The sequence below is a fragment of the Hylaeus anthracinus genome, unplaced genomic scaffold (genome assembly GCF_026225885.1).
Source record: "Hylaeus anthracinus isolate JK02 unplaced genomic scaffold, UHH_iyHylAnth1.0_haploid 3, whole genome shotgun sequence".
NCBI classification, from domain to species: domain Eukaryota; kingdom Metazoa; phylum Arthropoda; class Insecta; order Hymenoptera; family Colletidae; genus Hylaeus; species Hylaeus anthracinus.
The window spans coordinates 14,099,943-14,122,844 of record NW_026535284.1 but is presented as its reverse complement, the minus strand read 5'-3'; the positions used below and the strand labels follow the sequence as shown (position 1 = coordinate 14,122,844).

The 22,902-nt window shown below is 41.0% G+C and overlaps 7 protein-coding genes and 1 long non-coding RNA gene across 14 annotated transcripts in view; 3 read left to right on the top strand and 5 right to left on the bottom strand.

The window, feature by feature from the left end:
* LOC128893461 (sodium/potassium-transporting ATPase subunit alpha) overlaps positions 1-6,348 on the bottom strand; it is a 78,810-nt gene extending 72,462 nt beyond the window's left edge. For all 4 annotated transcript variants that reach the window (XM_054154398.1, XM_054154397.1, XM_054154396.1 and 1 more), the window contains exon 1: positions 6,178-6,348. In XM_054154398.1, coding sequence (XP_054010373.1) covers positions 6,178-6,207 — 30 coding nt within the window. In that variant the 5' untranslated portion in view covers positions 6,208-6,348. The remainder of the gene's footprint in view (positions 1-6,177) is intronic.
* On the top strand, positions 6,322-8,903 carry LOC128893477 (uncharacterized). 4 transcript variants are annotated; one of them, XR_008461344.1, is made up of 4 exons: positions 6,322-6,459; positions 7,865-8,154; positions 8,503-8,657; positions 8,751-8,903. It is a non-coding gene; the product is annotated as an uncharacterized LOC128893477 (long non-coding RNA). The 4 variants fall into 4 exon arrangements; XR_008461343.1 differs by lacking the exon at positions 6,322-6,459 and adding an exon at positions 6,612-7,475; XR_008461341.1 differs by lacking the exon at positions 6,322-6,459 and having other exon boundaries at positions 6,612-8,154.
* A 149-nt stretch (positions 8,904-9,052) lies between these two features.
* On the bottom strand, positions 9,053-10,700 carry LOC128893475 (NPC intracellular cholesterol transporter 2 homolog a-like). Its single transcript, XM_054154433.1, has 3 exons — positions 10,525-10,700; positions 10,153-10,317; positions 9,053-10,058 (listed from the first exon to the last, which is right to left on the bottom strand). Exons 1-3 carry the CDS (start codon positions 10,541-10,543, stop codon positions 9,793-9,795), a joined length of 450 nt encoding a protein of 149 aa, XP_054010408.1. The 5' UTR covers positions 10,544-10,700; the 3' UTR covers positions 9,053-9,792.
* A 140-nt stretch (positions 10,701-10,840) lies between these two features.
* LOC128893467 (estradiol 17-beta-dehydrogenase 2) lies at positions 10,841-13,791 on the bottom strand. The gene is made up of 5 exons (XM_054154424.1): positions 13,059-13,791; positions 12,319-12,600; positions 11,945-12,250; positions 11,646-11,877; positions 10,841-11,153 (listed from the first exon to the last, which is right to left on the bottom strand). The coding sequence occupies exons 1-5, from the start codon at positions 13,192-13,194 to the stop codon at positions 11,009-11,011; spliced, it is 1,101 nt and encodes a 366-aa protein (XP_054010399.1). The 5' UTR covers positions 13,195-13,791; the 3' UTR covers positions 10,841-11,008.
* Positions 13,792-13,934: 143 nt separating this feature from the next.
* LOC128893469 (zinc finger protein-like 1) lies at positions 13,935-15,843 on the bottom strand. Its single transcript, XM_054154426.1, has 3 exons — positions 15,411-15,843; positions 14,941-15,246; positions 13,935-14,803 (listed from the first exon to the last, which is right to left on the bottom strand). Exons 1-3 carry the CDS (start codon positions 15,510-15,512, stop codon positions 14,240-14,242), a joined length of 972 nt encoding a protein of 323 aa, XP_054010401.1. The 5' UTR covers positions 15,513-15,843; the 3' UTR covers positions 13,935-14,239.
* A 50-nt stretch (positions 15,844-15,893) lies between these two features.
* Positions 15,894-16,854, top strand: LOC128893474 (39S ribosomal protein S18a, mitochondrial). Its single transcript, XM_054154432.1, has 4 exons — positions 15,894-16,170; positions 16,299-16,432; positions 16,510-16,633; positions 16,698-16,854. Exons 1-4 carry the CDS (start codon positions 16,068-16,070, stop codon positions 16,802-16,804), a joined length of 468 nt encoding a protein of 155 aa, XP_054010407.1. The 5' UTR covers positions 15,894-16,067; the 3' UTR covers positions 16,805-16,854.
* Positions 16,855-17,512: 658 nt separating this feature from the next.
* LOC128893465 (ribosome-releasing factor 2, mitochondrial) lies at positions 17,513-22,355 on the top strand. Its single transcript, XM_054154418.1, has 4 exons — positions 17,513-17,878; positions 17,969-19,740; positions 21,456-21,602; positions 21,671-22,355. The coding sequence occupies exons 1-4, from the start codon at positions 17,731-17,733 to the stop codon at positions 21,833-21,835; spliced, it is 2,232 nt and encodes a 743-aa protein (XP_054010393.1). The 5' UTR covers positions 17,513-17,730; the 3' UTR covers positions 21,836-22,355.
* Positions 19,776-21,449, bottom strand: LOC128893476 (uncharacterized). The gene is made up of 3 exons (XM_054154435.1): positions 21,124-21,449; positions 20,895-21,044; positions 19,776-20,828 (listed from the first exon to the last, which is right to left on the bottom strand). Exons 1-3 carry the CDS (start codon positions 21,244-21,246, stop codon positions 19,863-19,865), a joined length of 1,239 nt encoding a protein of 412 aa, XP_054010410.1. The 5' UTR covers positions 21,247-21,449; the 3' UTR covers positions 19,776-19,862.
* Positions 22,356-22,902: the final 547 nt, after the last annotated feature.

Below are 22,902 nucleotides of genomic sequence, written 5' to 3'. Positions count from 1 at the left end.
CGTCAAGGCGTAATTTAGTCGCGTACGAGCTACTCCGACGATCGATTACAAATTCATTGTACGCGATAGCGTTCCCGAGTAAACACAGCATCCATGACACATTTAAACAACCCGATTGGACGATTACGATTACGCGTCACTTCGGATAATTGCTTTATCCAAATATCCTACCGCGCAGACCACGTTACGGATAGAAATAAGTTATTGCACTACTGCTTACTTAGTACTAGATTATTTCCATTCTTCTTGTCGTCGTCTTACGTGACTCCTGTATTGTTTTCATACCGTTTGCGCGGTACTTATTTCTCATTTATTGGGGCCCGCTGGCTTCAGCCAGTACTGTAGCTACAAACTCTGCTACAGCCCCTGAGGGTGTATAACATGATCGTATATTTCTTGATATTTGCCGACGAGCTTCGAACGTTGAGAAGGACAGCGAATAAAGAAGAGGACGGAGCGAAAACATCAGGATACGTCGACGAGACGATGCGATGCAACGGTGAAACTCTTTTTTGGTGTAAAACTTTTACCGTCGTATTCCTGACGTTTTTCTGATTGAAACGAGACGAAACAATTAACGAAACAAACGGGTGCAACTTAAAGAAATTCTTCGAGGTCACAGAGTTAGGTTCGGACCACGATAAGGCTAGATACGTTGCTACCACTCGATGACGACGCGCAGGGAATCGTATGGCACTCGACGAGGATGACGTGTGCGTGCCCGTCAAAGTAGCATCAACCTGTACAGAGACGAGGGGGCTCGTGAATAATTAGGAGCCAAGGGTAGCAAGCCTGGTTGGCCGCGAGCAGCAGTCCGTGTTTGCGCACGTCCGTGTACACAACCGCACGTGCACGCATCAGTGGCCAACACGCGCTGTCAGCGTCGCACGACATTCTCGTCTTCGTGTTTTTGTTTCGACGCTATGTTTGTTCGTTTAAAGCTGCGATTCTCGAACCGATTCGCGGACATTTTTTTTATGCAAAATGTTGCTGCGTTACATCATCTTGAAATGCTTTAAAAAGGTCGCTCCCTGCCGAGAATCTCTTCTGGCTCGAGCGTCGCTATCGCAGAGACGATCTCCTCCAATAAGACACTTCCAGCGAGTACGTACTTATCGTAAAACCTCGTACGAGTAACGAAGATTATTAAAAAGGGAGAAACACTGAGATTCGCGACGACGGAGACAAGAAAATCCGCGAACAAGCGCTCTCCTGTTTCGCATCCGATTTGCATTTTACGAAACTACGAAACGGTACAGGGCTCGTATCTCTAACGTAACACCTTCGGTTAAATGTATCGAACGTGCGACTATTACGCAGTCAGAGTAATAAGTATTCGTACAGGAAGCGTTTAGTTGAAATTGTTTGCTGCACGAATGCTTCTTACACCGATTTTATTTACAATATAAAGTCCAGATTTCTGTGAGCATCGACTCATCGAGCTATAAACCGCGCCAAATCGAAGAAACGATTTCCTCTTGCCGTTTCTCGCGATCTCCGCTTCCATCGCGTGTCTGTTTCTGGTAGAATAAAGTTTCCCCGGTTTCACGGGCGCTCGGACGAAATGAAAAAGCAAATCTCGTATTTTCCTCGGTGGCGCTAACTCCGGAGTTCTCGAAACGTGACAACGGTTTTTTTTTTTTTTTTGTCTCGTTTCGCGGAATTTCTTTTCTCTGGCATTCGAGAGGGACGCACTCGAATCTCGAAGTGACCAGATGTTCGAGACTCAGCAGTTTCGCGGGTTCCTGCGTATCGCGGAACGTTGCGGTCGCCTCGGCGAATTTACGACGCTGGGTAACTGCTTTTACCTGACAGCGACGGAATTATTCATAAAATAGAAATGTATTCGCGGAACGAGTTCGCTAAATTCGGTGGAGCATTCCGTCGTTGCTAATTCCATCCGCCTTTGACCTTTCGCGTTAGACAAACACGAAATTCGGCTTTTCCTTTAACCTTTTAACCTGCTCAGAGCTTTACCCCTGGACGCGGCGCACGCTCTTTTCCCTGTCACGTGTAAACGCTAATTCGCCTATTTCTAATTCGTCCTAATACGGAGATTGCTCGGGGAAAACGTTCGCGAAACGTCCGACTTGGTCGATGCCTGTCAAATTTTTTTCCAACCAAGGTGGAGTAGATGCATCGGTGCACCGGAGGTCATCGGCAATTTTCGAGGGGTTCTTAATTAAAGTTAAACCCATTAACATGCGCGCGCGTACGTTACGTAATTTCATCGGTGGATAAGCCGTTATCTCTGGACGCGGTATCGAACCGAAATATGTCCGGCGCTGGCACACAGATAATGCGCCAGCGGGCATTATGGTTCTCCCCGAGCGAGAAAATACGATACTATGTACGTCGGGCAAGTTGAAAAGCGGAATCTTGGCTATTCCAGCTCCTCCGACCGCCTCGTTAGCCACAAATTATACGAGACGTCCAATAAGCAAACGCGGCGGCGTCGTTTTTACGTAAAGGAATGCCAATTGTTCTTCGTACGCTCCTCGCTTGCGTTAGACTTTGTCTAGGTTTGTATTAGGTTGTCCTGAAAGTTTCTTTCGTGAGTCGCGTTCACTTATTTTCTGTGGCAGTGTTTATATGCGATAGACAATCCAATTTCTTAGGACATCGATGCTGTAACAGTAACGGAACGAAACGAATTGTACACAATTGTGTGATGCGACACATATATAAAATATCAAATATCGTGCATGTATTAATTATTAATAAAAGGAAAGAAACTTTTCGGACAACCCAATATACGCGATCGAATCATTTCTCTGATTCTTCAATTTGTCTGTTTCCCTAACCAGGGACGTCGCGCGACATCGAGAAGCCGACCAAGGGAGCGTGCGAGCGGAAAAAAACGTCGCGCGGCCGGCATTTAAATAATCAAGAAGCAGTGCACGGATGCCAGAGGGAATTAGACGCTAAAGAAGTTTAAAAGGGCCAATATACAGGGCGGACTCCTTCCCAGGAATTATGGTCCCTGGACCGCGTGGGCTGACCCCTCCGGTGTTCTCGTCGTCTCGCGGAAGTCCGCCATTAAAACAGCTGGATCGAGCCAGATCTCGCGAGACGGATCTTGCCTCTTCACTGTCACGGGTTTGACCTCGATCTCGGATATCCTCGAGGCGCGGACCGTGCCGTATCCTCGGTACCTCGCGAGGATATTCGACGTCCAATAAAACGTGCCGCGATCCTGCGGGACGTGTTTACAACGGAAACACCCGCTATCTTCCTCGCTCTTTCCGAAAACAACGGGGTCTCGTAACACGAATTCTGGAAGGCGTGGCAGCTATATGTACGAAGCCACTGGTAAATATCCTTCGCGTGATCCAACCCCCCCTGCTCCTTCAAAGGATCCTGGTTAGAGCATTCTCAAACTCTAATTTTATTAAAAATTTTCTTTCGCGTCCACCCCCCCCCCTCTCTCTCCCCTCCACTCCACCCCTCAGGCAACGCCTGAACCAGCGGTTCACTGTTTTACGGGATCGTCGACATCGTCGTGCGTTGCAAAAGGGCTGTCGCGAACCTTAAAGTCAACTACGAACGTTCCATACCGTGGCGATACACGTAAACGCTTATCTAACCGTGCGACGACGGAAAGAATCGAAATTAAACGAAACGGAAAATGTCAAGAGACAGTTCCCATCGGTATCTCATTCTCGTACGACGGCTGTATCGTTGAAAGCAAACACACCCTGGAAAATCACGCGCGCGCGATGTACGTGGAAATTTATATTTTATACGGGACGAGAACATCTCTTTGCAATTTCCGCGGTGTCCTGAACCCGGGATGATACCGAGATCGATCAAGCTTCCGTCTATTTCTCGAGATGTCGACGGGTCCGAAAATAGATTCATCGCGTCGCGCGTACGTGCGCGACGTGATTCCGATCGGGTGGAAAACCTGATCGAAACAAGTGCGTTCGACGATATCGAACGAACGTTGACCGAGTCCGATATCGTCGATCGAACCGAGACCGTCGCTGAGATGACCTATAACGAGACCGTAACTATGATAGACTATCGGCTCGAGAGAAGGACGATAACGTTGAAAGATGGATAATTTCGCGACGACGATACCGAAGCAGGCAGAAGAGGAATTGGACGAGGAAATACAGTGGAACGGACTGGAAGCGTGTGCACGGCCCCCTGACACACATCGACTTGTTAAAATAACGACATAATGGCTAATTTAGCGATAATAAGCGCGAACCGTATCGTTCAAATTAGCGTCGAAGGTGAGACGAGACCGACAAGGAGAGACGTTCGAGGAGCAAGAAAAAAAAAGAGACGAGAGAAACGTCGGACAGACGTGTCAGAACTTCTACCGCATTACGCTATTTTCGTACAGCTCCTGTCATCTGGCGGTCGCTCTACGAAACACTTTACCGAGTCAGGGACGTAACGCGACGATCGACTTCAGTGGACTCTATGAATTAAAAAGCGAGCCGATTGTGTTCCAGTGGCATTCTCAGAAAGAAATTGCGAAAGGAAAAATGATAAAATAAAAAAGTTGAACGTCTAACGAGCGATATAAAAAAGACGGTTGTTACCCCGTCGAAGTCAACGATCTCGAACAAAAACATTCGCGACGGTCAAGGGAAGTAATTGTCAGCGGCGTACATGTTTCAACGATCGGGACGATCTCGATCGCGTGTTGTACACTGGCGATTTTTCGTCGGGTCGCCGGACATTAGCTTACACAGCTAATCGGCATTGTCGTCGCCGTTTCCGAAGGGACAGCAATTTTCTTTTATTATAGCTTCTATTATGCGGACGATTCATCCGTGGACCCCTGAAATTTAGGTCGAACCTCGTGATACATAAAAATAAGGCTGCTACACGCGTTCAACCCGTGGCAACCTGCCAAGATAAAAACACATTCGTAGAAACCTATTCTAAGCTCGAAACTGCGCCGTATAAGGAAACTTGTCGACGTTTGAAAACAAATTTCGAAAGCGCAATATTTGTCCGGTATAACTAGAGGGCAGTACGGATTGCGAAACAAAGAGGCATGAAATATTTTCATATGCGGTCGTTGGTCGCGAACTTTCCGTGGAGAGGGATAGGAAAGTAGGCTGTGCAACATTTCTAGGGGATTTTATTGCCTGTCACTTCGCCTTCTCCCGTGGGATGGCAATCGTTGCCGACACACTCGGGCCTTGACATAAATCTGTACAGTAAAATTTGTCAAATATCTATCTCATCCTCCTACCGGAGGTCATATTTGGTTAAATATTGTTTGGAAACAAATTTACCGAATACTATTTAGTATCGTATTATCGAGAAACGTGGAAAATAACACGCTTTGTTGATTCCATACTGAACGAATTCTAACAGTACTGTAGCATGCTTATCCTCGTAAACAAGAACGCGACCTCTGAGCATTTTCATTTTTCCGGTCGACTGTAGACAAAAATGCGCGGAATCGTATTCGAATGTAACCATAAATTATACTGTTGTATTTCATTTTGCGGTCGAATAATATTTCTTATTTCACGGATATAGGATCATTCGTCGCAAATGTACGATTACACGAATGATACTTCTCTATGGAACACTCATCGCAATTAACCATATTAGTAGGTATTCACTTTTTTTCTGTCGCAATTAGTAACATTACTAATTAGTAAGAACGGCGTAACTTTAGTCGCGAACATCGAGCTAGCCCATTCGGCTACTTTTATTGTACAAAGTCTACGACCCTATACATCTAACCTTATTAAAAGTTGTTAAAGAAAAGAAAATATGCAAAGAGACGAGACGCATTAGAAATGCTACGTTTAAACCTAACCCTAATCGTCGTGCTGTATTTGTATAATTCGTTTCCTGGTTATTTGCACGAAACCGTCTCCCTATATAAAACGTCATACGTGGCGAGGTAAATCAATAAGGAAAATCGATAAGAAATTCTGTTTGGGAAAGCTACCGAAGGGCGTGGTTTACCGAACGGTATGACGTTCCTGCATGAACGCGACGCATGCCCTCGGGTTTCACGAAGCGCGCGACACGATCGACGCGATGATCGCGAGGTCGATAAGATAATCGATAACGAAAGAGGAGAACGCACGAGACGTTCGATTCAGGCGTTCCTCGTACGTTTACCCTGCACTTGCGTCGTCATCGAACAAACGCCGAACGCGTAAAAGGATAACAATAGAGAATGTTACTGACCTCGGTTGCTAACTTCCCTTTCGACGCCATCTTGACAACAACGATGGCGGTCAGTCGACGTCCTGAATACCTGCTCTCGGTACGCTGCACTTACGATCTCCAGAGAACCACGGGAGTACGCACGACACTGACTTCGTTTCGATGATACACACGCGTTCGATTCGAGTACGTTCACGCGCGTAGGAACAGAATAAACTCGTCGCGGAACCGATTCGCGCGAACAGTACACCGAACCACGTGCTGACGTCACGACACGGAACGCCTTTTCATACTACCAACCGCGTAAGTACAAGTTTACAAGTGACGCGAAGACAAACCCGGCTCATCACAATTGTGCCCCCACCATCATCTTGGGCGACCGATACAAGTCCCTTTCACTCGCTCGCTCGGCGAATCTCTCTCGAATTCACGGATTTGATCAGCCAATATTATACACTCCGCCACGAGTCCTCCAACAAACGAATTACGAGATTGGGGTTAGGTGTCGCCGGTATAGGACCGTTGCGTCCTATTCTCTTTCTTCCTCTCGATTGATGATCCCCTGAGGCGAAGAGAGATTCGCTTTAATTCGGAGCGTATTAACCTTCCCGCATACTTTTGCTCTCGTTGATCCTCGTTGATTAAGCTCGGTCGAACGTCCCGTCCTTTTTACGAATTTCGAATATCACGACAAACGACAACTGTCCTCCGCGTTGCGACGGCAGCGCGCGCTTTTCTATCGCGTACCAACGTTATCGATGGAATCGTAAAATCGATAGTTCGATGTTCGTTCGGTCGATCGATTTATCGAGTTTAACCCTTTATGGACGTTTGAACATTTTCTTGATTAAAAGAATGGGGAAGCTCGAAAAACCCTGGCGTCAATTTTAGTTTATAAATGTCACGTTCAATTAATTTCAGATAGCCGGGACGATTGTGTCACCAGACTTTCAATTCAGTTGCTTCGCTCTCATTCGCTTCACTGCTCACGTAGATGCATGTTACGAGCACTTCACGATACGATAGTATTGCATCGGTATTGTGTACAATACTTTGACTGAAACGTGGGCGAAACGCGAACTCCGCAAGTTTTGTATAAAAGTCCGTTCCAACGAAGATAGCTGACACACTCATGATTGAAAACCGGGAAAAAGTTCTCTCAATGTGCCTGTAACGTTTTATATGTTGTCGCGATGGGTGAACCGGACGTGTATAGCGATTTCTACCCGACATTTACCTTTCAGTAACGCGATCTACCGAAACGGCAAAAATTACTCGCAACGTTCGAGCATTCCTCGCGTCGATCTCCAAGTACAGAGGTCTGAATTCCTATTCGTAATCTACCGAAACGCACGTCTCATTAATCTCTCACAGAGCGAGATCTCTATGCTGTTCACACGCATATACCGAGTCATTTTTCACCCGATGCATTACTGTCGGATGCATCGGACGAGAGTACTTGCGTCCAAAAGAGCAGGTTCGCTCGCGAGGTTAAGTGCATGCAAAGTTCTAGTTTCCTCGTATTTATACGTCCGTTTCTTCCTCTTCTCTCTTTCGCAGTCATCGCAGTATCACACTTGTATCCGCGTTACCGATACTTTGTCCATAATCGCGCCAAAACATTTATAAATATTTCTATATACTTTGAGCACTCTGTTCGGACGATTCGTTAAATATTTGTCATCCGCGTCTGTGTCATTATTTACAGTTTTCGCGTTTGTGTATTCCAAACATAAATACGGATAAATGACGATACACAGCTGCATTATCGACATTTACCGATATTTATCGGTAGCAGCATCTCCAGCGGGGATGTTTCGAAGCCATTCGTACGACGCCATGAAATTTGTTTGTTTTCGACTTGGTTCGTATGCAAGGCACGGCCAACTTTGGAATCGTTATTGGTACAGTGACTACGATGGAAATTGGTATTACATACACGTGTCGCGAAGCAGAAGAATCGAAGGGTCGGCGGAATAGGAAGGACAGAGAAAAAAGGTATGTACACGTAAAAGAGAGTATGCGAGTCCCGTGCTATGTAAGCCCTGCGTTGGTCGGCAAATCCATTCCACGACCGAACGAAACGAGCGATGATTACGAAACCAAAGATGGGCGAATTCTCATCTGTATATTGTACAAACTTCGAATAACGTATAAGAAATAAACAACTGTTCGTCCATGTTCAAACGAATAAATAGCTACAAGTTCCTGGAGAATTTTAGCACGTGGATTCGTTCCACCGATCGAGTCGATTCTTTCTTCGTGCTAACTGTACCACCCAACAGCCCATTTAATGACGTTCGGGCACACTTATACGCGTCGTTCCTATTTTATCTTATGTGGTAGGGCAGACGTCATCCAGGCGGAATAATGTCAAGGACGAATGCTGACCAATCGGACGAGCCGACAAATTTGTAAACGATTGACGCAAGGTGCACACCCTCTGTACCAGGACACGCGTGACCGCCGGATTGCCGTGTACCTGGAAAACGATCATTCAGGTAATTTAATTAAATTGACCTATCGACGTGCGCCTGTTCTCTCACTCCCCTCTTCTTTTCTACATGAATGAAATTTTGTACGAACCAATATAGGATGATCGATGGGACGATGTCGAAGTTTGTAGACACGTGAAAGGAAGCGATGGATGCGTATCGAGGTCTCCTTTATCGAGATCATCATCGAGAAAACACTTTGTAATTAAGCCACAAATTTGGACTAAAAGAATAGCTTGAATGGTAAAAGGAGCGAGCGAGTTTTATTTATAAGGTAAAAGGTAAAAGGAATGGTAAAAGGAGCGTGCGAGTTTTATTTATAAGGGTGAGAAGTCGTATCGACTCGACTATAACACCCAATGTACAATTTGTTCCTTTAGTTTTTAGTGTCCTTATCGGGGATGCGTGTACTACAGGCCCTGTAGTCCGTTGGGCCCCACCGAGCCCCTTATAGCTATGGTATCTCAGGGTACGATTGTTCGCGTTCTGAGAGTGTTCGAAGGTGTCGCTAGATATCTTTCAGAGCCATGCGACCGGGTCGATCGTTACGCGGAGATGTGGGTCAGGCATACGCCCGAACCCCCTGGATTTTCATCTCATCCCTTTCTCCGCCCAACGGACGTGTGTAACGCGTGAATTTAACGCAAGCTCTTCTATTACTCAAAAGCTGGGTTATATACAACCTAAGCTTGTACATCAGATTTACCTGTTTCCATGGCCAGCTTCGACCTCTGAACTTTTGATATGCATTTATGGATATCACATTGTATCTCGTACTTATTTAAACTGATTAACTATACAGGCATAGTTATTACGCTGGTACGTACTTCCGACTTGTTTCCATTTTTCTTATCGTAACTTTGTCGTGCGTTACTTCTACATCGTCTTAATAGTCTTAAACTCTTAACTATCCTACTGTGACGACAGCTAGCCCCACTATAGCTTGTGTACTATACTTGTGTACTATAGATCGCCTTGTGTTATATCTTGTTGTACGCGTGTCTATTAAATTCTTACAATCGGGAGAAAGGGATAAGATGAAGCGTCTATTAAGTAATTAATCTATATATTTAAATATCAGGGTTGCAATTCATATGAACATGTTCCATTTTGTCAAAAAGCGTGAGTCCTTTCTTGATGATTAGTCAACAACTTTGGCGGGGATCTTGACGCACATCTGGGTCTTGTTAAGCTCGTCGACCAAAGCCAGTTGGATGATCATGGAAACTTTCGGGTATGCTTTCTCGACGGGCATGTTCAGATGGTAGGTGACGGTCTCGCCCTTGTCCAATGGGCACTGTGCGTTCGTGAGGTCCTTGCAAGCGTTTTGCTGGGGCAGTGGGTACTTCATGTGGATCTCTCCAAGCTGTACGTCTACCACCGGCTTCAGGGTTTTCGTGTTCTCAACTGTAACACGTTGTTCAATGGAGAATATTGAATGTCCAAGTTTCGTGTTTTTTTTTTTTTTTTTTTCTTATACGTATGTTCTTTTAATACTTACGAACGCGGAAGCTGATAGCTCCATCAACGTTGGTACCTCTCTTCAAAGGGCAAGGGAGCGAGTCGCATCCCGAGATCACCACGTTGGTGGGTGCAGGTTGGCCGCTGCAGGTCTGGAAGTTCGTCTGCATGGAGTCGGCGACGAGGAATGCCGCGACGATGTAAACTACAATTATACGATTTTTAGAACGAGACGAAGAGATACGTTTGAAACGTTTAGTATTCCAAAGATATAAAAAAAAAAAAGAGAGAATTTCAATGTATCTATCCAATGTCCGATTCTTGAACAATGTCGATACAAAAATATTGGCAAGATTAGTAGAAAGCGAAGTTATTGCAAAGACGAGTTAAGGTAGTAATTAATGGTACAAACCGTAAGTGAAGAATGCCATTGCTGGTTTAGTGGCTGGTTTGGTAGCTGGTTAGGTAGCTGGTTCGGTAACTGAATCAACTGATGCTCTGTCAACCAAAGCTTAAGCTATTTATACCGTGGTAATATCTAATCGAGCACTGGGCATCGAAATCAAAAATCGTTGACCAACATTCAAAAACACTTCAGACGTACACCTGGCATTCGGAAAGTGTACGTAACCCACGTTTTATCGATTAAAATCGCGTGATTAATTTGATAAATGTGATTAGTAGAGTGTTGCAGGTGGTACAAATCAAACAAATGTAACAACGGACACTTACACGTGTAATAATATGATAAACTTCTATCAGAATGAAACTATTTCTTTATTTAATAAACTTATATTCTATTATAAAAAAAAAAAAAAATGTCATTTGTTACGTTTATCTTAACCGAAAAGAATTCTTTAATAGACAGAAATGTATCGGTTGTTCTTGCATTTCTTTCACGTCTCCTTTCCATTTGGTGTTTGGACAGCTTTCTTCGTCCAAGACGGTCCTTGCACGAATTTCTGGACCAGCCAATCTCGCACGCGTGTCGGCGTGGCCAAAAACAACGTGTGATAGATGCAGTATCTCCATGACTCGTGCCTAAAGTTTAAATAACATTTTTATCTTTTGTTAATCAAACAGGAAAAACATAAATCGCAGAGATCACTTAAGATAGATTATTAGTCGTCGAGATATTTTTAATTTGAGGTAATCGGATCGGCCAGGTGTTCCGATGCAGGTGTCGAGTTATCGAGACAAAAATGAAGTTCCGACGCACGTGGTGAACCGTATCTCAATCGAAAAGTGCGATATCGGAGGACCGTTACGATAGCAATTTCATACTCGTTCTAAGGGAGCTCAGTGGCTTGAGACGTCTGGGTGGAATTACATTACTCGAGACAACCAAAGGTAAAGTGTATTATATTCGATTATTATGGTATTTACGGGTAGCACGAGTTTCTAGAGAGCCGAAATTATACACTTCCACGATAATGAATTTTTATTTCTGTCAAGCAATCGTATTTTATTATTCGGTTCCGAGCAATTTATTCGTCACCCAAGTTCATCATCGGTTTCGATCCGCGAACGTACTTGTAAATCGCTGATGGATGCTTGTCGAGGAGGGCATCTTCGAAGACCTCGTACATACGCTGGCCCTGCAGTTTCTTTAACTCCCCTCTCGGCGCCACGGACCCGAAATATTCGGAGTATCTAGCAAAGTAATCGGCGTAAAAAACTTTCGCTTCGTCTGCCATCGAATTCCTCATCGTTTCGAAATGTTCGGCTTGTCGCGCTAATATATTGCTTTCCGTAACGAAAGAACCTGCGAGAAAGCGTAAGACGGGAGTTGTTCGTCATTTGTTTCATCGATACGATAACTGTCTACGGACCAGGGACGAAGCAAACGACCTTTACGCCGTACTTCTTCAGTTCTACTCTAATGGCTGTGGCCCAGGCAGTAATCGCAGCTTTAGTCCCGCTGTAAGCCGCCACTCCAGGAATTGGTTGTATGTTGCAGTGGCTAGAGATTATGATAATCCTGCTAGAGTGCGCGCGGATCATCGGCATCAGTTCTCGAGTGAGTCTCATAGCGCCAAGGAAGTTGACTTCCACTTGATACCTGATTTGATCCTCTGTTTGCCATTCGAATTCGCCGAATATCATCACCGCGGCGTTATTGATCAAACACCGTAATACTGTAATACAATAGAGTTTCATAATAATCCCGCCTGTACGATCCCTATTCATTAGGGGAATAGGTTACCTAATTTGTCCTGCGTTAAGACCGCTCGAACGAAATCGACGAAATTTACGACGCTGTTGGTTTTTGTGACGTCGAGAGGATAAACGTGTACATCATTCTCCTTCAAATTTTTAGCCCCTTGACCGTCGTTCTGCAATACACCAGCAATTACAGTCGCGCCGAGTTGCCGGCAATGCAGAGCTAAACTATATCCCAGCCCTGAGTCGCAGCCAGTGACTACGATGGCATGATTCGTCGATATTCTATCGCGAGACATCGTGCGCCGATACAGGTAGGTTCCACCTGGAATAAAAGATTATTTTGTTAAATAAAATCTTGTCTAACGTTCGAGCGAACTAAGACGGTTACATTGTGTTGTTTCTGTTCACGTTCAACTGTCCCTGCTGTGACATACATGAAACTTTGAATACAATAAACATACGATTGTGTACATACATTGTATAAAAACGCAACAAGTTGCGAATAAACAATGTCCTACCGGAATATTTTCACTGTAATTTCATGTCGACTCGCACGATTTTCGCACGTAGAACGACCGTAGGATGACGTAGTATCGCGATTGCATCGAGTTATCGGCTTTCAACGCTGATGTCGCATTCAGTTAAGAAAACGGTCACTCTACAGGTAAGTAGATAAACGTTGAGAGTTTAATTAAAATGTTTAGATCTGTCTGACGTTAAGAACATATGCGATCATTAATAAATACCGATTAATTTAATTACTGAGTCCATACTCCTTACCAATGCAGCATAGAGATATCGTCGATGCCAGATACTTGTGTCCTCTGTTCCACGCGTAAGCGAGACCGATCGAACTTGTTACATCGATCGCTAATATCGTAGAATACCTTCTCGTAATCGATTTCATCAATTCCATTGTTAAAATCGTGCACGACGCAAACCTTGATGGTATCTCACCTCAAAGATAATACTAATTACCATACGCGTGAAATGGAACTTTGTTAGTTTTATAGAGACAATTTAATATTTTAAGAAATGCGAATAAGTTGTATACGATAAAATAGAATTATGATTAAAGTGGTTACTATGCGTGAGCGACAATTATACGAATGCCAAGGTGAAGCAGGCGCATGAGACGAAACGATGGTAATCCTCGTCCTGTTCCCAACTGACTGCCATGAATCGTGAAAAGAAAAAAAGTCCAACTTCCCCACTCTGATGCTGTAAGGTCGTCGCGTGTCCCTTTTAAAATTCGAACTACACTGCACGACTTTAATACAAAATTAGAACTTTCTGTTTTTATACACGCTTCCGAATGTAAAGCGAACGATTTCGAATGTTAAGATAGTTTAATGTTTTATGGAAGATATTCTTTGGATGAAACGCTTGGCCTTCGTTTGAATTGCAATCGCGATCACGTTTCGTACGAATAAATCGAACACGGTGAATTTATTTGTTTCAACCAGCATTGAAACAACATTCTTTCTCAGTGGCTGTAAACGTGAATTTTTTTTTTATTATGAAAATTAATTACAATCAGACTTCTGTTTCAAGTTAATCATCATCTTGAAATCACTTGCTTTTGTAGTAAATTCCGACTGGCTTCAATGGGAGGGGGAACAAATTTTCTCTTCATACTTCGTACATGAATGTATAAAAAAAACTAACGATTTATATATGTAATCATTACGCAATTGTTTTGAAAAGTTTGTAAATTTTTACAGAGCAAAATATACAACGCAGTTATAAAGCATAGATTACATAAAAATAAACAAATATTATAGCTAACAATACACTGTATCTTAAGTTAATTATTTTTTCGGAGTGAATTCGTACTTCGGTCGATACATATTCGTCTCTGACTTCGATTGATAATTATTTTTGCTATTTTACAAGCATCGTACACGTTCCATTCGCGTTATGCTTCCTCGTGCGAATTATCTTTTAAACGTTATAGTATATTAAATACCGGCAGGTTTATCTTCGACTAAGACATTAGGATTGGCGAAAAGGTCGTAACTTGGATCTCCGTCTGTAGCCATACGTCCAAGCCACGAGAATAAAATTAAAATTCCGATAAAAGCTAATATACCAATAAATCCTAACACCGCGTATCTTTTGTACAGAGGTCCAGGTGTATTCCTGCGTCGCGTTGGTGGACTTGCTATCAGCTTCCACCACCTTAAGAGCCATTCGATGGCAGACTTTCGCTTATACTTATTTTCATCGTGATCGAATGACATTTCTTTCGGATCGTCATATGCTTCGCAAACTTTCCTCGACATTGGCGTGGATAGACCCGACGATGAATCGATATTTACAATGGAATAAGGTGGCCCAACTTTTTGATTATTTAAATGCACATTGTTTATATTAGCATGGACCGAATTTACGGTGCTAGCAGAACGCGATGTAGCTACCGTAGGAGCCGATGAAGTTGTTACCGTGTGGTTTTGGTATGACGTGGATTCCACTCTTAACGATAGACGTTCTTGTTCAGGTTTTTGTTCCCTATCTTCGCTCAACTATGAAATAAAAAAGTCAGAATATATACTTGTCTATGTAAACAAATATATATATATATATGTATCAAATGTAATAAAACATATATTTGTTTGAAACTGAAGAAATTGTCTTCCTTTTAAATAGTCAAAGTATATACCAAGGGTAAACCAAGTCCTGCACGTGCCCAGTTGACTCCTGCCAATTTTTCCCTCAATACATCCGCTACAGGAGACACCAGTTTTATATCTGGAAAAATTCGTTCCTTACAAGCTGGACATGTATATCCTGCTGGTGCTGTCGTCGGTGGCAATTCTCTGGCATATTTGTCCAAACATGCCCAGTGAAACATATGATAACATGTTAATCGAACGCAGTCCCCTTCGCTTAAGTTTGTAGAGCACAATGTGCAAACTGGATTGTAGTCATTATCGTGAAGCCATGAAATATACGACTGCACAATACACTGAAAAAATTTATAAGGAATGGGTAAGCTCTCAAATTGTGTGTAAACAGTTGTGGATAAGCAAAAGTCACGCTACATATTAAATTAGCAATATTATCCTAAATTACAAGAAATAATGACTAGAAATGTACATTTAACGCTTTGTTAAAAATAAAGCAAATTACCTTCGGATGATTTGTAACCATACAATGTTCGCAAACATTGACACGGTGTTCAAAACAAAATAGATTTGTAACTCTTCTTTTCGGACACTTACAAAGACCCATGTTTCACGAAAACGACACGTTCACATTAAATAATTTGGAACAACGGGATTATTGACTAGTTAATAATGAACACTTCTAAAAACGAATCTTTTCACTTGACATATCGTTGTCTCATGACGATTCGAGCTACATTGCATGACACGGCCACCATGTTTCATCGGCCACGTCGTCTGACATATACGAAAGATAGAATAAAACGGACCAATAAGATTCTTCCTTTCTCATTATTCAGCAAATCAACAATTCCCTTTAGAAGTTTAAATTAGTGGACAATTAGTCTAATAATCTTATGAGTATATTTGAAAATTTTTCTGTACAGAAAGCTGTATATTTCCAATAATGATTGTGTAGAATATGTTAGAATATGTATAATATCGCAGAATATGTTTATAAATAAAATGAATCGATTCATGAAACACAAAATATTCAATATTACTACAACTATTTTGTAATGTTAATTGATTGTTAATAAAAAATAATGTAATGTAGCATGTATTCGGTGCAATTCAGTGTATGTAACACGATTAGAGATAACCTCTATCTTACACTATAAAGATGGCTGCGTTGTTCGGACTCGTAAAATGTTTAGGAAAATATATGCAAGTACCTGTACAGAATAGGAATATATCGTTATCTGCAACAACATATCTTAAAGAAAGTGAGTTAAAAACATAAAGTAGAGTATACATACGAAAATCATTTTCATTTAGTTTTGATTGCACGTCTTAACGTTTATAACCTATACTTTTCAATTTGTATAAACACAACGTTTACTTTATTTTGCAGTTATCGAGAAAAAGGAAGGGAAGACATTAACTATCGAAGGAACGATAGTACCAGACAAACACGAAGGACGATTATTGAAATCTAAAAATGGAGCATGTCTAGTATGCTCATCTGGTCTTGACATTAAGCATACAGTAAATCTTCTTGTTTTGTTGCACGAAATATGATTTTTATTTCTGCTACATTTCTGAGTAATTAAATATTTGTACAGGATGTTCTTATTCTGAGTCAGTTCATGACACCAAACGGCAATATATTGCCCAAGAGAATAACAGGTTTATGTTCAGTGCAACAGAAAAGAATCGGTATAATGATACGGATGGCACAGGCAGCAGGTTGGTAAAACATGAATTACATTTATATAAATTTTAAATAAATTTTAAATATATTTTATGTTAGGACTATTGCAAGCTCGTGGTAAACTTGCCCATATTGTTGCAAGTGGGAGAAGGTTTAATACATATTATGATGAAAGAACTATTAAAAGTAGATATAGGAATATGTAATGATTTGTAAAGAATACAATAAATGGTACTAAGATCAGTAATACATTAAATATTTTTAAAAATAATAAATTGACATAATCACACAAATTCAACCAATTCAATTTAATTTTTACCGACTTATTATTTATATAGATAGTATAAAATATTTGCATAACAACTTTCTCATTATGTCTTATTAACAACATCTACTTTAGACTAATTCTAAGTTCTCATACTTTTATTTACTTGTAAACGCGAAAGATCGCAGTCATTAGCTCATATTAAATAGTATGCAATTGATAATGCCATCTGGTTTTACTGGCGATGTGCAGTTACCAATTACATACTTAAATAATATAGAGGGTCCAGGTCTCACCACGTGGAGGTTACTGCATTCAGAGACTCAAAAAAATTTGGTGGCCAAGACAAAAACCACATACAAAAAAAATCGATACCAAAACTTAACCCGACGATGATTTCTGAAACATACAGTATATACCTTATAGCAGTGTTTTTATTGTCAAATAGTCTATTCGCAATTTGGTTCAGTCACCTGCAACAGAAGAAACGTATATTATACATAAATAAAACAAACCGATACCGACGCTGAAATTTTCATAGCAGCGTTGGTGGTATTCACCGATACGCTAGATATGTGTGTGATGCCACTAGCGCCGCGCGGATTTGTCTCCAACTAAAAACGTGACTCCTGGTTGCACCATAAAATTGCAATCAAAACATAACCAAAGCACTTTACAGTATAAGAAATTGGTAATTTTATTTAAATAAAGCCGTCCTTCATATTTCATACACTTGCACGAATGATTATGTCCTCCTTGAAATTATGCAACATTTATTTGAAGTATCTTTGTCTATCATTTGAAACTAAATAAGTTATTTGATTGATCAGACTTGAATGCTTCATACTACATTAATTAAATGTCATAATGAAACAAAGATTACTATTAACGACTTCGTGGTATAAATTTCATAAGCGATATGCCCAAAAAAGTTCCAAAATTGTAAAAGGAAAACATGAAGATCACGAAACTGCGAAAATTCGAAATATCGGAATTTTGGCCCACATCGATGCGGGTTCGTTTTATTTTAATTCAGTTTTACGATATCTTAGTAGTGTCTGATTGTGTTTTTATCATTTATTATGACTATATGATGTTTCTTCAGGTAAAACCACTACTACAGAAAGAATGTTATTTTATTCTGGTGTCATTAGACATATGGGAGAGGTTCATCATGGAAATACAGTAACAGATTATATGCAGCAAGAACGTGAACGTGGTATTACGATTACCTCTGCAGCGGCAACGTTTGAATGGAAGAATCATCGTATTAATTTAATAGATACTCCGGGACATATAGATTTCACCATGGAGGTAGAGCAAACGTTGAGGGTATTAGACGGTGCTGTAGTTATACTTGATGGTTCTGCAGGTGTTGAAGCTCAGACATTGACAGTTTGTAGACAGGCTGACAAATACAATATACCCAGAATTATTTATGTGAATAAAATGGATAGATTAGATGCTAATTTTGACATGTGTGTACAATCTATCGAAAGAAAATTAAATGTAGAGGCCCTACCTACTCAATTTCCAATCAAAGAAAAAGGAATTCTGGAAGGTATCGTGAACGTAATTACTATGGAAAAATTGATTTTCGATATTAAAGATATGGGCATGAAATATAAAAGACTAAAATTGTCCGAAAACGAGGATAAAGGTTTATGGGAAATGGCGCTTGAAAAGCGTAGAAATTTAATTGATAAACTGTCTAATATGGATGACAAGCTAGCTAATATTATCATTGAACAAGAATCTTTGGATTCGATTACCGCGCAAACGTTACTCAACTCTTTGTATAGATCTACTGTAAATAGAAAAGGTGTTCCAGTACTCCTAGGTAGTTCTTATAAAAATATAGGAGTGCAACCTTTAATGGACAGCATTCTGCTATACCTACCAGCACCTGATCAAAATAAATATATGAAGTATTACGATTCTTTTGGTAAACATTTATCTGCCAGAGCATTTAAGGTCGTCCATGACAACCAAAAAGGAGCGATCACTTTCTTTAGAATATATACTGGCAGTATAAAAAAGGGTACAAAAGTGTACAATGTCCAAAGGGAAATATCAGAACAGGTCGGTAAATTATATGTTGCCTGTGCAGATGACTATCAAGATGTATCCGAAATTAGTCACGGAAATATTGCAGCAGCTACAGGGTTGAAATATACAACAACCGGTGATTTAATAACATCGGGTGCAACGGTGGCCAGTCGTGCGAGAAAGACCCTAGAAGCACAGAAAGAAATTGATTCAAAAGATGTAGAAAATTTCTTTGCTCTAAATTCAAAGATATTAGAACCAGTCTTTTTCTGTTCGATAGAAGCACCATCTCCTTCCACTCAGGTAGCTTTGGAAACTGCTCTCAAACAACTAGAGAGAGAAGATCCAAGCTTGAAAGTAATTCAAGACGAGGAAATTGGCCAAACTGTACTTGCAGGCATGGGAGAATTGCACATAGAAATTATCAAAGAAAGGATCAGATCGGAATTCAAAATCGATGTCGAATTAGGTTCCTTGCAAATCGCTTACAAAGAAGCTATATTGAATCCTGCCAAAGATACTTTTACTTCGAAGTTTAGTATTGGAAAAAGAAATTGTACAGTCACCATGACTGTATCATTAATTCCAAACCATCAGGGAAGCGAGACATTATTACTGGATAAGACGCCGGACTGTATCGCAAACATCGATGCCATAAACACCAACATGATGAAGGCAATCAAGGCTGGGGTCGAATCAGTTCTTCGGAATGGACCGAAACTCGGCTATCCAATCGTAAACATGGCAGTGAAGTTACATTGGCTGGAATATGGACCCGGTACAGTACCGACGATAGTTACCGCCGCTATTTCACAAAGCATCCGAAAGGTAAAGACATTCTACATTTACAGTGATAGTTTCAATGATATGCACCCATTTAATTTAAACATGGCATAAGACATGGTATTTTTACAAATTAATTTTTAACATTCAAACAAACGATTTGAGAATCAATTTTTGGCTGTATCGTTTTCGTTATACTTGATACTTTCTTCTGCAATCTTCTTTGGAGTCCCTACGATCTTTTCTTCTCCACTGTTTGGTTTCATCATAGATAATACCATTAAAGACTTGGGTTTACATTTCAGCATCGTTCTAGTTGTACTCTGCTTGGATGAATCACCACTATTCGACTCCTCTTTATCGAGAAGATACCTGCAGTGCCAATTATCCTGTATATCCTTTACGGTCTTCTCTTGTTTACGTTTCTCTTCGCTCGATATGTACGTGTCGGTAAACGTTCGAAGAACACTGATCTTCTTCAGAACGTCTTGCGAAATAATATTGGCGTGGAAAGGTTTAGGGCTCGCGGTCAATATCGGAAACGCGTAGCGCTTTAATTTTGCTTGCTGTTTAAATTCCAAGGCGTGTGGCAGCTTTGTCGTTTGTCTATCGAAAAAATCGTTGATGAGCATATCGGTTTTGATCTGCAAACTTCTCAGAAAATTCTCATCGATTGCTTTGGGACCAGAATCTTTCGTAACGTTCTCCACTTTAATATTATCGCCGCTAAAATGTTTCGCGAGACACCTCAAATTATTATTATCTCTAATTTTGTTCTTGTTCCGTTTAATGTTAGTTTGCGTCGTTTTATTAATAGCGAAGATACCCCACTTCAACATGTAGGTGTCAAGAAATGCGTTATACAATTTGGGACAAACAGTCTGGTTATCATAGTGCTTGTCTATGAAATAGATCCTACGCAGACGACAGTTTCCACATATTTGTAACCTCTGCGTAGCCGCGTACACAGTCTTGAACGCAGTTTGCGTGAGATGCGATAGGTTCAATTCCAACTTGTTCCAGCCATTTTCTAATTTTACTTTCACGCGACATATTAATCCCTTGGAGTTGTGCTTTTCGTTCTCCGCGTTCGCGAATTGAAAATGATGCAAACAATTTTGAGCATCCACCACCTAGAGCGAAGTTGCGCAATGCCGCGGATCAATTATCGGAGAATTTGGAATTAAAGCAACGATTACCTGTACTTGCAAACGGCATTTTAAATTCAAATTCTTTATGACCACGACTAGAATCGGTAATTCGATATTGAGAAACTGCGACGAATCGGATGGACAAAGAATCGAGGTGCCGTAACCATTAGATTGCTCGAAATCCTGTATTTCGATAACCTGTCGACCATTCGCAGCAGAATTAGTTGGAGTCGTTTTAAAATAGGATGGAACGGTAATCTCACGTTTAGCGACATACATTCTCCAGCAAATCGGCATCTAGAATTTTGCGAATACGTCCGGACTGCGAGTGTTGCTTACTCCAATATTCTAGCGGTTTCTCGCCGACACTACACAATAGGGACACATATCCAGCAACCATTAAATTACAAAATTATTCGACAAAAATATGAGACACTTATGCGAGTCTCCTTACTCCGGGATTTACATCTTTTCTGTTCGCTTGTTTACAGAGCGAAGGTATCGTTGCTGGTAAACAAGACGAAATTCGATACAAGTAACGTCAGGCTTGTCATTTTTTTTTTTTTTTCAAATTTCGAAAACATTGTTTATAATTTTCTTCTTGTTTAGCTGATGGAGACTAGCTCATCGGTACTATTAGAGCCAATCATGCTGCTAGAGATCGAGGTAGAGGAAGAATATTCGAGCGCCGTTATGGCAGACCTTCCAAAAAGGCGGGCCGAGATACAAGACATCGATGCTCGTAGGAAGAACAAGGTAACTAAGATTTTTGAAAACTATTAAAAATAAAACGATTTAAATTGAATTAACACGATAACAAATAGGTGATCAGGTGCTTGGTTCCATTGGCTGAATTACTGGGATACTCGACAGAGCTGAGGATACTTTCTTCAGGCCACGCCACGTTTTCGTTAGAATTCGATCACTATGAAAAAATGGATCCTACGACCGAGGCAGAAGCTGTTAAGAGGGTTACGGGTTTTTTTTAGAAATTCGTTAAAGCTGGTGTTCTAAATGAATGATCACATCATATGCAGTATAGTAGAAGGAAAGTATGAATGTTTTCTTTTAAACAAATAACACGTCATCGTTGTTTTTCTGAAATCTTTTGTATTAAGAAATCAGCAGTTCAACTTTACAAAGATGAAAATCGATCACTCTAACGTAAAAAGTTACTTGTACATTTGAATATACTTCCGAAGAACGCTGCATTTATATGTCACCATAACAATGGCAGCGACTGCTTACAGCTATAGACCAAGTAACAATTTATTCGACGGAAACACCGTTATTATTCTCAACAAATTACATATGTTCGGTTTCTCGTATTCGTTTGATCTAATCAAAATATATTGCAGCATCATCGATGGTGCGTTACAATTTTTTTTAAACGATCATCGATGGCGGGCAACGATCGCGGGGCTAGCCTGAAATCGAGCAGGCTCGTAGCAACGTAATCGACGAGCCGTTAACCCTTCGAGGTTTAAAAAAGAAAGTCTTGTATCGAAACATTGCCCAGCCTCGCAATCGGCAGCCGCGTATAAATATATTAATATTGCTTAAGATCATGCAAAAATGTCATACATAGTAAAATATATGCACGTGTATATATTATATGTATGGAGGGATTAAATGTTATAGGATGAGACTTGCAAACACGTCAGTTGCACATAAATCTGTTTCGTATTGCATAAACTCGACTTGGACGAATCGAAAGGTAAACGAATGCACGGTAAGGCATCCGCCTGAGTCTCCAATAAAATATATATGCGTATATATATCATTTTTATCGTCGTTTAAGCCGCTACAATGGTTACCTTTGAATTGTCCTACGCAACGATCAGATAGTTAAAGACGCAATTCAAAGACGACACGACGTTCTTAATCTACAAAGAGGTTTTTGAGCGCTGGAAACTATTGCCTTAAAAACATCCTACGCGATTCTCGCCCCGATGTATACACAATAATTAAATCGTATAAAATTGATTTCCTCTTAAGCTTGATTTCTCAAAGAGGAAAAAGGAAAAAGTGACAATCTTGTCTCGTATGTTTCGTT

Bases quoted from the DNA above. Each gene is read 5' to 3' on its own strand.
- LOC128893469 (XM_054154426.1), bottom strand. From the start codon at position 15,512: ATGGGTCTTTGTAAGTGTCCGAAAAGAAGAGTTACAAATCTATTTTGT. The intron at 15,247-15,410 runs GTAATTTGCTTT...AAATTTTTTCAG, and splicing joins TGGTTACAAATCATCCGAAG to TGTATTGTGCAGTCGTATAT. The intron at 14,804-14,940 runs GTATATACTTTG...TTTATTTCATAG, and splicing joins CAGGACTTGGTTTACCCTTG to TTGAGCGAAGATAGGGAACA.
- LOC128893467 (XM_054154424.1), bottom strand. From the start codon at position 13,194: ATGGAATTGATGAAATCGATTACGAGAAGGTATTCTACGATATTAGCG. The intron at 12,601-13,058 runs GTAAGGAGTATG...CTTTTATTCCAG, and splicing joins GATATCTCTATGCTGCATTG to GTGGAACCTACCTGTATCGG. The intron at 12,251-12,318 runs GTAACCTATTCC...ATTGTATTACAG, and splicing joins CTTAACGCAGGACAAATTAG to TATTACGGTGTTTGATCAAT.
- LOC128893465 (XM_054154418.1), top strand. From the start codon at position 17,731: ATGAAACAAAGATTACTATTAACGACTTCGTGGTATAAATTTCATAAG. The intron at 17,879-17,968 runs GTTCGTTTTATT...ATGTTTCTTCAG, and splicing joins TTTGGCCCACATCGATGCGG to GTAAAACCACTACTACAGAA. The intron at 19,741-21,455 runs GTAAAGACATTC...CTTCTTGTTTAG, and splicing joins TTTCACAAAGCATCCGAAAG to CTGATGGAGACTAGCTCATC.
- LOC128893475 (XM_054154433.1), bottom strand. The intron at 10,059-10,152 runs GTAAGTATTAAA...AACGTGTTACAG, and splicing joins AGCTATCAGCTTCCGCGTTC to TTGAGAACACGAAAACCCTG.
- LOC128893476 (XM_054154435.1), bottom strand. From the start codon at position 21,246: ATGGTTGCTGGATATGTGTCCCTATTGTGTAGTGTCGGCGAGAAACCG. The intron at 21,045-21,123 runs GTATGTCGCTAA...AATGGTCGACAG, and splicing joins ATGCCGATTTGCTGGAGAAT to GTTATCGAAATACAGGATTT. The intron at 20,829-20,894 runs GTAATCGTTGCT...ACTTCGCTCTAG, and splicing joins AATGCCGTTTGCAAGTACAG to GTGGTGGATGCTCAAAATTG.
- LOC128893474 (XM_054154432.1), top strand. From the start codon at position 16,068: ATGGCTGCGTTGTTCGGACTCGTAAAATGTTTAGGAAAATATATGCAA. The intron at 16,171-16,298 runs GTGAGTTAAAAA...TTTATTTTGCAG, and splicing joins AACAACATATCTTAAAGAAA to TTATCGAGAAAAAGGAAGGG. The intron at 16,433-16,509 runs GTAAATCTTCTT...ATATTTGTACAG, and splicing joins GTCTTGACATTAAGCATACA to GATGTTCTTATTCTGAGTCA.